This window comes from Ursus maritimus, unplaced genomic scaffold (assembly GCF_017311325.1).
Source record: "Ursus maritimus isolate PB19 unplaced genomic scaffold, ASM1731132v1 scaffold_20, whole genome shotgun sequence".
NCBI lineage: Eukaryota > Metazoa > Chordata > Mammalia > Carnivora > Ursidae > Ursus > Ursus maritimus.
The window spans coordinates 26051394-26063980 of NW_024424453.1; the positions used below are offsets into that span (position 1 = coordinate 26051394).

General features: G+C 33.3%; 1 protein-coding gene across 2 annotated transcripts in view; it reads left to right on the top strand.

Annotated features, from left to right (window-relative positions):
- STAG1 (stromal antigen 1) overlaps positions 1 to 12587 on the top strand; it is a 467337-nt gene that overhangs the window by 271491 nt on the left and 183259 nt on the right. For both annotated transcript variants that reach the window (XM_040636781.1, XM_040636782.1), the window contains one exon: positions 2130 to 2206. In XM_040636781.1, the coding sequence (XP_040492715.1) occupies positions 2130 to 2206 (77 nt within the window). The remainder of the gene's footprint in view (positions 1 to 2129; positions 2207 to 12587) is intronic.

Sequence of the window (12587 nt, forward strand, 5' to 3'; positions counted from 1 at the left end):
TACTGAGCCATCTAGGCACTCCTTCCCATGTGTAACTTTTTACTGAACTACTGTGATTAGCGTTGTCCTTTTTCATGGTTTTTTAAAAATCAATTTTACCAAGATACAGTTTCCAAATGTGCACATTTTAAGTGTACAGATAAATGACTTTCGAGAAATGCATATAGCCATTTAATAATGCTACCCCATGCAAAATATAAAATATTTCCATCTCTTCAAGAACAACTCATTCTTCTCATGTTTAATAACTTAAAAATCTAATTTTACTTCTTTTGCTGGGTTAGTACTTAATGAAAGTAATTTTGCTTATCAAGAGTACCATGAAACAACTCCTGAAATTACATGCTTTTTATATATGGGACTCTATTTCAGGTTGACAAAATAGTTCATGACCCAAACAAGGCTAAATACAGTTAAAACTGTTTTGTGTACTTTGAGTGATTTTATTTATTCATTTATTTTTGAGGGGGGTGGGGAAGGGGCAGAGGAAGAGAGAGAGAATCTGAAGCAGGTTCCATACTTGGCACGGAGCCTGTTGTGGGGCTTGATCCCATGACCCTGAGATGATAACCCGAGCTAAAATCTAGGATTGGACACTCAACCAAGTGAGCCACCCAGGCACTCCTAATTTGAATGATTTTTAAAGATTGTTTAACAGAAAGTTACTTTTACTTGAGAATTTATAATTAGCAATTCGATGCATTTTTTGTTTATTTAATTTTTTAAAACCTCTGAAAATGAAGGCTGTATTGTAGTGCATAAACAACCTGTCTTCAGTGATTTTAAATACTGTCTGTGATACTGTTTTTCCCATAAAAAATAAAATCACAATGTAAAAGTTTCCTATTGTGTTTAGGAAATTATATGTTGAGGAGGAACTCTAAAAATATTTTCCCTTTTCACTCACCTTCCAACTAGACTCTCATCTCTGTAGCTGGGTGTAAGGGATACCTGTTGGTGGTACTTAATGAATTCAGCGTCCTGAAAATGCATAAGAGAGCTGTACATCGAGTATTTAAAACATGTTTAGAAATGGTTGTGATTAAAAAGATAAGGGAGATACCATTTTTCTCATTTTATAGATTAATAAAAATTAAGTCAAATTAAGTTCGATATGCCAAATGTGCCATTGCAGCTTTTTATTGGGCCTCTGAATTAAGAGTACACTTTGGTGACTTTTAGTGGCTCTCTATTGCTTCATGCTTTTTCCTGTAAGAGTACAGTATACTTTAGAGACTTTTCCCTCCTCTATACCTAAATGTGGTTTGAATTGGAGCTGGTAATCACTGTCAAGGAACCTGTTAGAGGTTATATATTTTCTTGTTGATTCATTGAGTCTTATTCTTGTGATTTTTAACTTGAATATTTTACATGTATATAGTTGAAACTGAAACCTCATATAATTACTAGGCCAGTATTCTCTGTAACTCCAGATTGATTTTGAACCTTAATTTATTTAAATTATGTTAATTTTAACACAAATTTTTGATACAAACCACTTATTATTTTTAGTGATAGTATTTATGTAATCATATCTGAGATAAAAGTTATGTAGCTAATATAAATGTAGTACTAAAGAATGAGATGAGAAAGGGGGTTAACTTTTTCTTTGATACTTAGGTTGAAGTTACCAAGCTATTTTTCATGTTCAGATAAAACAGATTTAACTGACAGGTGTTAATACATTAAGGGAACATTTAGTTTTAATTTATAGAAGAATGTTCTGTTAATAAAGAATATCAGAAAAAGGCATGAAGAGAGATAACAGTCTCTATACTTGGGTGTTTTTCATACTAAGGCAGTCAGGTATATGTCTGGATAGCACCAGTCATTCTGTAGGGCCCTCCCTGCAATATAAATTTATTATTTTATGTCTTCATCTTTTCCTTCCCCAACCCTCCTCTCAGTTTTTTCTCTCATACTTAATCTAATTCACAGAATATTCAGGTTTTTAAAATATGTCTGAAGAACTTTGAAGTTCTTAAACAAGGGATTCCTTTAGGTAGGCGTTTGGAGAAAGAAAAAACCCCAAAAACTTTGATATAAAATTTTTCAAACAGTGGTCAGGTTAAATTTAGTGTTTAGCACGGGATAGAAAAAGATTAACTGTAAAATCTGTTGTTCCACAGGTACTGTGAGAATAGAGATGTTTCGAAATATGCAGAATGCAGAAATCATCAGAAAAATGACTGAAGAATTTGATGAGGTATAGCATTTCAATATTTATACAAATTGCATACTTATACTTTTAAAATGGTGAATATGTTGATTATTTTAAGTTTTATTTTGATTTGGTGTCTAGTTTAAGAGAAGTAACACTATTTCTTCATTTATATAATAATCCGTGTTACTAATTCTGAAGTTGATCTTTGGCAATTTCATTTCATTACATGGAGGTATCACTTAATGACTGGTAACTGATAAGGATAAAAAAATTAATGGTATGAAGTAGAAGTTGATTCTTGACATTCATTCTTGAAGACTGCGTAAAATTCTCAAATTTATAAATGCATCTCCAATAGTTTTGTTCTGTAGAATTAGTCATTAGTTAAATACTTTAAAGAAAAAAGGGTTTGGGGGCCAAATAAGTGTGAGCAGGCTGCATATTATACCTGTTTTAGAGATTACCAAAGTGCATTATCTTATTTAAGGTTCTTAGAAATCCTGATGGAAAAATAACCTGCTTAACTTCATTTAATCCAGGATTCCTAAAATTATGTTTTGTTTATCTCTCCCTACTGCCCCCTCCTCAATCCCACCCCCATTTTGTGTGTTTGTGTAAAACTTAAACTTCTATTTGGGACAATTTACTTGAGAATATTCTGATTTGTACTTAGAATACATGTTTTCTTTGCTAGTCTTCACAAATTAATCAGCTTTACACTGATTGTAAGTGTTGAAACACTTTCACAATTTTATTTTTGTCTTCTGTATATGGTGAACTCAGTTTATGTCATGCTTTAGACCACCACTAATTTTAGTTTTAGTAGTCTGCCTTTTGATTTTAATAAGATTTCTATTTTCTGTAGATGTTCTCTTTTCTTGACTTTTCAACACTAACAACAAAGATTGTTTTTTTTCCAGGTCCACTCTCTCAGTGGGGAGGGCTTAGGCTTTTTTTTATTAGTAACAGTAGGAATATTTATATTTAATTGAAAAAAGTACTACAAATACATGGTAAAACAAACACATATTGTACACTATATATATTTTTTCATCAGGTGTTCACTTTTATTCTAGTGGCACACACCAAAACATTTTCAGGAGCATCTTTACAGAAATATTTCAGATTATTTAGTCACATTCCGTGGGAAGTAGGGGAGACCTTACATTGTGACCCACGTATATAATGTCCATAATTACTTGTTTTCATTTCTGTAATCCAAAACATGCTAAAATTCCAAAGGACTTTTTTTTTCACAATTTATTGGTGGCAAAACTAGCCCCACCTAACCTGAGGCTATTAAAATTTTTGTTTATCTCAGTCGTTGTGAGTATTTATATGTCTTCCTGGTGAAATACTAACGTTCTTGATAACAGGGTGCTGCCTCCAATTCCCTTGGATTGTGATGGAATATAAAGTATACGTACTATATTAACTTCTAAAATTCAAAAATTTCTGTATTCTGAAACATTTCTATGAAATTAACTTTTCATTAAAAAAAAAAGGTTTTTTGTTGTTAACTTCATGAGATTATATGTGGCAAATAGAAGATAACGAAGCCAAATTAAGGTGCCCCAACTGCTGTACTAACTACCATGCCAGGCTTACAACACAGGTGATTGAGATCACAGATTAAAAAGTAGTATGCATCTTAGACCTTCAAGGCACTACGAAGAGTTTGACAGTAGTTCCCAAACTTTGCTGCATATTAATATCACCTGGGGATATTTAAAAACTGATGCCTGGCCTCACTCCCTTATCCCCAGACCTTCTGATTTAATTTGTAAGGCATGTAACCTGGGCTTGGGATTTTTAAAAGTTCACCGGGTGACTCCAGTGACTCCAAACTTCAGAGAAGTTTGTGAGAAACTTTGAGAGAAAACCGAGATTTAAGCTATAAAAACATTTTATATAAGATAGAATGAGAGCAAATACAATGTGAATACACAGTGAAATTTCAAAACAGGATATCATTGCTTTGTGGTAAGATTTTGAGATAAGTAGGGGAAGATGAGGAATTCAGCAAAATGAAGATCATGATGTATCTGATATTCCTGTGAATATTGTCAAATATTCAGGTGTATTAGAAGAATAGTAAACTGTTACCACAACTGATAATGAGTTAAGTAAAGCAAATGAAAATTATTCAAAAGGTGTTTATTTCATAATCTTAAATATTTTTCTCCCAATATTTGAGAATACTGACTAAATCAAAAAAGAATGTTTTAAAAACCACCATTTTATGAGTAAGTCACGAGGATAAAAGATACAACATAGGGAATGTAGTCAGTGGTATTGTAATAGTGTTGTGTGGTGACAGTTGGTAGCTACACTTGTGAGCATAGCATAATGTCTGAACTTGTTGAATCACTGTATTGTACACCTGAAACTAATGTAACATTGTGTGTCAACTGTACTTCAAATAAAGAAAAAATTCTAAAGGAAAACATTCTTTTGTTTCCTGTTTGACAGAACAACTAACACAGTCTTCTATTAGAATATATTCATTTAAAGCAGAATTACATTATTTTCTAAGTCTGTTTTATCTTTAAGCACTTTCGCAAAAAACTGCATTTAAGTGCTTACATATTGTTAAATATACAGTATTTTATTGTTTTTGTTTCTTCAAAATACTGTGTAGGTCTTCTAGTCCCCAGGAATGGAGGGAGGTTAGTTTTGGTAAATTGTATTTTGTGGTAAAATTCAGAAAGACTTAATGACAGGATCCATTGGATCCCAGTAGTTTAGAGCAATGTCTGGTTCATATGATTAGCCAGTAGATACATTCAGTTGCTGTTAGAGCCAGCCCCTGACACATAAAGCAATTAAATGTAATAGTATTTCTTCCCCAGATTATTAGAGTCACACCTCCAAATGTAAACTCTTAAGTATGTTTTCCAAAGGTCGGTTTGCATAGTTTTCATATATTGAAATGTGACATCTATGAAGGGAAGTACATTTAATGTATTCCCTTAGTGCCTTTAATTCTTGTCTATGTGATTTTTGTATTGCTCACAATTACAGTTTTATACATTGTGCTCTTCTGTAATGATCAGAACTTACCCAATGGCTTTTTTCTCTTTTTTTGTTTCTAATTGTGTGTGCTTCTATGAATTTATTTAGACTTAAGTATAGAACTTCTCATTTGCTTATCCGTTTGAGCATTTATTAATCATAGGATTAAAAATTTTAAGAAATGTAAATGGTTAAATATTATACAAACTGAGAAAAGATGAAGAAAATGAGAAAGATATGGTAGAAGAAAATTCAAATTATCTCCAGTCCCAAATTAAAGTCTAAATATTTTTGATTTTATATTCCATCAATAAAACATTTTTCAGCCTATTGTCTTAATAGTGAACACCTATGATAAAGCTAAAAAATTACTCTCTTCTCTTCCTCTCCCCCATGCTCCTTCTCAGAAGACTAGAGTTCTTATCTTGTGCGGAGAGTGCTTAAAAACTGTCTGGTGATTGTTTCAGACTTTCTTAGTTCTGAACTAAGACTTATTTTCTAAATATGTGATAAATAAAAATAGACAAAAGTTTTTTTTCCTCCCACCTTTGGTAATCAGACCAAATAATAAATAAATCAGATAAATAAATAGTCATTTTATATATATATATATATTTTAAGATTTTATTTATTTGGCAGAGAGAGAGAGCATAAGCAGGCAGAGGGAGAGGGAGAAACAGCACGTGGGGCTCAATACCAGGACCCTGGGATCATGACCTGAGCCGAACGAAGGCAGACACTTAATGACTGAGCCACCCAGGCGCCCCTATATTATATTTATTATAAATAATTATTTATTACAGTATAATTATTTCATTACATTTATGTTTTATATATTTATACTTATAATATTTAATTATATTTATTATCTTACAGTGTGTTTTGCAGCATATGTTTATTTATAGGTTAAATGCATACACTACTAGATCAGTTTCTTCTCAGATGTCATTAGGTCATCATGGCTTTAACTTTTATCATGGCCTAAGATGAGCTTGTGCAAGAAGTGTCAGTGCTTCCATATTTATTATTCACTTGTGATTTTTCTTTTTGTTTCTCTTTTTCCCTAAAGTCTTTATGTTAGCATTTTGTGAAGAGTTAAAAATAAATATTTTAAAATATATTTAAATCTATTGCATTGGTCATATGCAACTTACAAAATGAATAAACCAGTGAAGAATATCATTTTTAATATCAACCCCCTTGAGCATTGAGCTCTTCTAATTCTTCTCTTAGGATACCTCAGATAACCTTTGTGATACATTACAATCTGAAATATGGACCTAGTGAGGGCATACAAAGCTTATTGTATGTACTAAATACTACTAATAATTTATTTCTCAATTTAATTAAAAATAAAGAGAGTTTTACATTGTTGGTGGGAATGCAAGTTGGTACAGCCACTCTGGAAAACAGTGTGGAGGTCCCTTAAAAAGTTAAAAATTGAGCTACCCTATGATCCAGCCATTGCACTACTGGGTGTTTACCCCAAAGATACAGACGTAGTAAAGAGAAGGGCCATATGCACCCCAATGTTCATAGCAGCAATGTCCACAATAGCTAAACCGTGGAAGGAGCCAAGATGCCCTTCAACAGATGACTGGATTAAGAAGTTGTGGTCCATATATACAATGGAATATTACTCAGCTATCAGAAAGAACGAGTACCCAACACTTGCTGCCACATGGACGGCACTGGAGGAGATAATGCTAAGTGAAATAAGTCAAGCAGAGAAAGACAACTATCATATGATTTCTCTCATCTATGGAACATAAGAACTAGGATGATCGGTAGGGGAAGAAAGGGATAAAGAAAGGGGGGTAATCAGAAGGGGGAATGAAACATGAGAGACTATGGACTATGAGACACAAACTGAGGGCCTCAGAGGGGAGGGGGATGGGTGAATGGGATAGACTGGTGATGGGTAGTAAGGAGGGCACGTATTGCATGGTGCACTAGGTGTTATGCGCAACTAATGAATCATCGAGCCTTACATCGGAAACCGGGGATGTACTGTATGGTGACTAACATAATATAATAAAAAATCATTAAAAAAAATAAATAAATAAAGAGAGTTTTAATGTTTTTGCAGTACACCACTTAGTTGGTGTTGTATATATCACTTTGGAAACTTTCACATTGAGGAAGGTAAACAGAATATTAAAGAAAGGAAGCAAAGTTGGAAGTGAGAAGTGCCGAAGTACAGAGGAATAATCACATAGAAAAACTCATGAAGACTCAAGAAATTGTAATCATTTGTAATGTGAAAAGGTACAAAATAGGAACTAATATTACAACTGTGAACTTTGTAGTGCAAAATACTAGAGACAAGAGGAAACATGTTGAATGATAATAATAACAAATATTTATCTTTACTGTGTGTCAGGCACTGTTGCATGTTCTTTACATATGTTTAATACTTATGACATTTTTATGAGGTAGGTCTTTTATGTTATTATTATCTCCATTTTACAGATGAGAAAATGGAGGCAAGAGGGGTTAAGAAACTTGCCTAAGGTCACACAACTAGTAAATGATAAAGTCAGGAATGAAGCCCAGAACATCCAGCTCCTGAGTTCATACTCATAACCACTACCCTGTTCTGCCTAGTATACTACTGCAAGTGTAAAATCTGAAATAGCTTGGAAAGAGTCACTCAGGTAACTGTTACCTGAGTGTACTCTCTCCACTTAGACACCTTAGTCATATAATAAATTTCTGGCTCTTTTTATTACCAAATGTCTTATGGCTGACCAAACAAGTTTGGAATTAAATTAGTATCTTTTTGAAAGGACCAGTTATTTCTATTGATATATATTGACTCTTTGGGGAGTAAATCCATTCCATTATATTGTTTAAGACATCTACTTTCATTATGAGAAATGCTTAAATGAGATACTCATAAGCCAACAGTAACATTTTTATCAGTGGGTACTGGCTTAAATCCCTATCTGATTTTGATTAGATGTGATGAACTATATATTTAAGTTGTGATTATACCCTGGTCATTTCAAGATTTTTATTTTTCAGTTTTAAAATATATCTATAAAACATGATTTTACAGTGATATGAGTGAATCACATTTATATTTGCTAATCATTATGAAGATCTTTTAAATTATCTAGCTAAAGCTAGGTATTCTAGATCTTTTATTGATGTTAGGTGTAACTTTTTATTTTAACAACTGTCAAATTAACTTTTTCTCTTTTTTTTAAAGATTTTATTAATTCGAGAGAGAGAAGAGAGCAGGAGAGCACAGGCAGGGGGAGGGGCAGAGGGAGAGGGTAAGGCAGGCTCCCTGCTGAGCAGGGAGCCTGACACAGGGCTGGATCCCAGGACCCCGGGATCATGACCTGGGCCTGAAGCAGTGACTTAACCAACTGAGCCACCCAGGTGCCCTGAACTGTGCAGTCTTTCAAACTTATTTATACAGGATTTATTTTTGTGTTTATTCAGTAAACATTTATTGAACATTTAATGTTTGTCTAACTTTTAGTTAGGAACTATATACTTAGAAATTAACAAGGTTATAGCTCTAGAATATACTTAGAGATTAACAAGGTTATAGCTCCAGAAAATGATTTCATGTTCTAACTGTGGAAGAGCTTTGTGAACTAATAGCAATAATACCTTGACAAGTTTAATAGGTGAGAAATACTAGGCCCTGTGAGAACCCAAAGGGTGAGTTAATTATCTGAGCTGTGAGAGCTTCACAAATTACTTAGCCCTAAAACTAGGTTTTTAAAGATGAATAGAATTTCACCAGAAAAACCAGGCAGGAGTTTATAGGGAAGATGGAGTTAAGGATGTATGTAAAAGAGAAAACATTGGGGTACGAAGCTAGAGAAATTAGACTAAGATAATTGTATCTAATACTTATAAATAAGCCATCCCCAAACCATTGTTGTTCTCCTAAGCATACTAGACAGTGTCCTAGATAAATGCTGGAGCAGACATAAGATAGGGGTTTGAAAAAGACAACAAAATTTTTATAGCATTGACTTGTGGAATTTTTCTTTCCAAATGTATTTTTGTATTATTTCTTTAATTGGCACATATATGCCAGTTGAATTTCCTGATACTTTGAGGCTGAGGTTTGTCAGAATTGAAAGAGTTACCTTAGACTTAATTAGCAGAGGTCTGATAATGAAGAGTAGTTTTCTCTTTAATTGCCTTATGGCAGTCAGCCAAAATAATCTATCTAAATAATTAATCTTTATGGCTATTTTAACTTAAAAACAAAAGTTTAAACAATATATTTAATAATAAATTTTATTTAGCCCACTCAGAATTTTGTTTTGTAAAAATGGATCTTTCACTGGATCTTTCCAAGGATAAGTAATATCATTTTCTTTGTTCCCTTGACACACGGTTCTTATGCATTCTGACTTTTTGAGGGAAAACAAAAATGAAAAACTCTTTCAATCACTGTGATACAGAAGTGCATAGATGTGATTTTACATCTTAAATGCTGACTATAACATTGTGATAATTTAGATAATGGTATTCCAGAATTTGGAATTTCTCTTAGTGATTTCAGGAACTTGGTATCCTCAAGGATGTAAATTTGGTAGTTTCAAATACTTTTTAATGTACTCACTTAAAAAAAATTATGTGTCACTTGATAGAACAAAGAATATATGTAATATATGTGTGTGTGTGTGTGTGTATGTGTGTGTGTGTGTGTGTGTGTATGTGTGTGTGTATGGTATGTAAATCTGCCATCCCTAACTTAAGAACCGAAATACTACTGAAATAACTATGTGTTCCTCCACTCTCCCATTCTCATCCTTCTGCTGGGAGGTAATCAATATCTTGAATTTTGTAAACTTTTCTTTTTCTTACTGATAAATTATTTACCACTCTTAATGAAATGTTTGTGAAGATTCATGGATGAGTAGGGACCAGACATTTGGTGGTACTTCATAACTTACTGATGCTGATTTAGGGGAGAACATATTTAAAAGGACTGATTGGCGGTCCCATTGCTGCTTTGATTTCACATATTCTCCTCATTTCTGTTTGTGGCTAAGGAAACGCAAATTATCAAAATTTATGATTGATTAAGGAGAAAACTATAGGGATCATTTAGATATTCTTCCCATTTTTTTGACCCACACTGACAGTAATTTTTGTGGTGATTTATTCATTTAATGAAGAAGTAGTTGAGTGTCTGTTAAACATTCCTAGCGTTGAGGACATAGCACCGAATAAACCAACCAAAAATCCTTCCCTCATGGAATTTACATTTTAGCTGGGAGGGAAAGCCAGTGAATAAAATACATAGGCAAAATATTGTAGTATGATAAAAGACAATAAAGGCTACGTAGAAAAAGCAGAGAAAGGAGAAGAGGTTGGGAGTGGAAGGATGGTTTTAAATAGGATGGTCAGGAAAACCTCTCTAAGAATGTGACCTTAAGTAAACCCTTGAAAGAGGTGATGGAGCAGCCATGCGTGTATCTAGGGGAAGAGAAAATTTAAATTGTGCAAATGGCCGAGATAGAAACATACCTAGGTTATTAGAGAGACAACAAAGAAGCCAGTGTGGCTAAAGCACACTGATTTATATATTGCATTTGATTGTTTTGTTGTCACTACTTTTTCAAAGTATAAAACAGTTCCTCCACATTTTTTTCTTTACATGATACTAACTTGTAGTTGACAACAACCTAGTTGTCTTATAAAGTATCCCACATTTTGTTTCTCTGACTTTTCCCTCATGGTTATCATTTAGCTTGTTCCTAAATCTCCAGTATTTTGTAACTGAAAGTTAGGTCTAATGACTTCATTAGATTACATTTACACATTTTTTTGCAAGGAAATTTCATAGGTGATGCTGTGTACTTCATATTGTGTCACAGTAGATAGTACATAATGGAGGTTGTCCGTTTATTCGTGATGCTACAATTGATCACTTATAATGTGATGACCATTGAACCTTTGTGTAAAAGTACTTTTCCCTTTGCATGTATCAGATAATTTGGTACTTTCTTAACATTCTGCTTATGCCACTCAACTTGCCATTCATTGGTTTTAATATCCATTGATGGTCTATTTCTGAAATTTTGGATTTATTTTGAATGTAGAAGCCAGCGTGGCCTGAAGTCTGGAAGTAGGATATGCTATTATCAATCATTTATGAGTTAAAGGGTGCTGGTCTCTTATGGGACATAGTAATTGAGCATCCTTAAACAAAAGAGTTATGCCTCAAAAGAGTAAGGGGCAAATAGTTCTTTTTTTGTTTCCTATTTTGAATAAACCCACCAGTAAATCAAACTAGAAACAAGACATTTTTGTCCAGTAGTCAAGTAGATGTTATTTTTTCAGTGTTTGAGTATACATGACATACATCTCCTATTTTGTCTGTCATCATCATTACTATCTTAGTTAGGCCCTCTCTACACCCCTCCTTCATTTTTGGATCTATTTGCAGTGATAAGTCTCCTTGCTCCATTTCCTTCACCTTTACCTCTGATTATTCTCCATGGTGGAACCAGAAATATTTTTTAAAGCTCACATCTGTTCATGATCCTTACTTGCTCAGAATTTTTCAGTGGCCACCCATTGCCTCCAGAATAAAACTTGGCTTTATTTTAATGAGGCTTTATATAAATAGAAGGTTCCCTATGAGCTGGCCCCATCTTTTCTCTTGGCTACCACCACAAAATCTGGCTTAGGTTGCCAAACTTAAAGCAATTTTATATTCTTCTTATATCTTTGTTTTATAGGAATTTGCTTATCTTATTGCTTAGAATGCTGTTGACCCTGTTTCCCCTGCCCGGTTGTGTCTGTAGAAAATTGACATTCCTTCCTAAGCAGTACTGTGTATCCTCATAACATTCCTATCATTGTACTTAATTCACTTATTTATTTTTTATGTGTCCTTCTTTTCAACTAGAAGTTCTTTGGAGGATGGGGAAACAGAAGAAGTTGGCTGAAGAGTATAAACTTCCAATTATAAGATGAATAAGTTCTGAGGATCTAATGTACAGAATGGTGATTATAGTTAATAGTACTGTGTTACATACATGGAAGTTGTTAAGAGAGTAGATCTTCAATGTTCTTACCAAAAAATTAGAAATGGGTAATATAATGTGATGGGATGTATTAAGCTATGCTCTGGTGTTAGTCGTTTTGCAGTATATAAGTGTATTAAATCAACTTCTTTTATACCTTAAACTTACATAGTATTATGTATCAATTAAATCTCAGTAAGCCTGGAAAAAATAAAGCAGAAGTTCTTAGAAGAAGATCCTTAGTGTGCTCATCTTCGTATGCCAAGAACTAGTGCAGGGAGCATATTTATTGCTCAATAAGTACATGAATAGATGAATGGTTGGCTGGATGGATACTTTCTCCAAATAAGTGTTTTACAAATCTCTGTTTTAAGCAATAGTAGTATATATCCTTG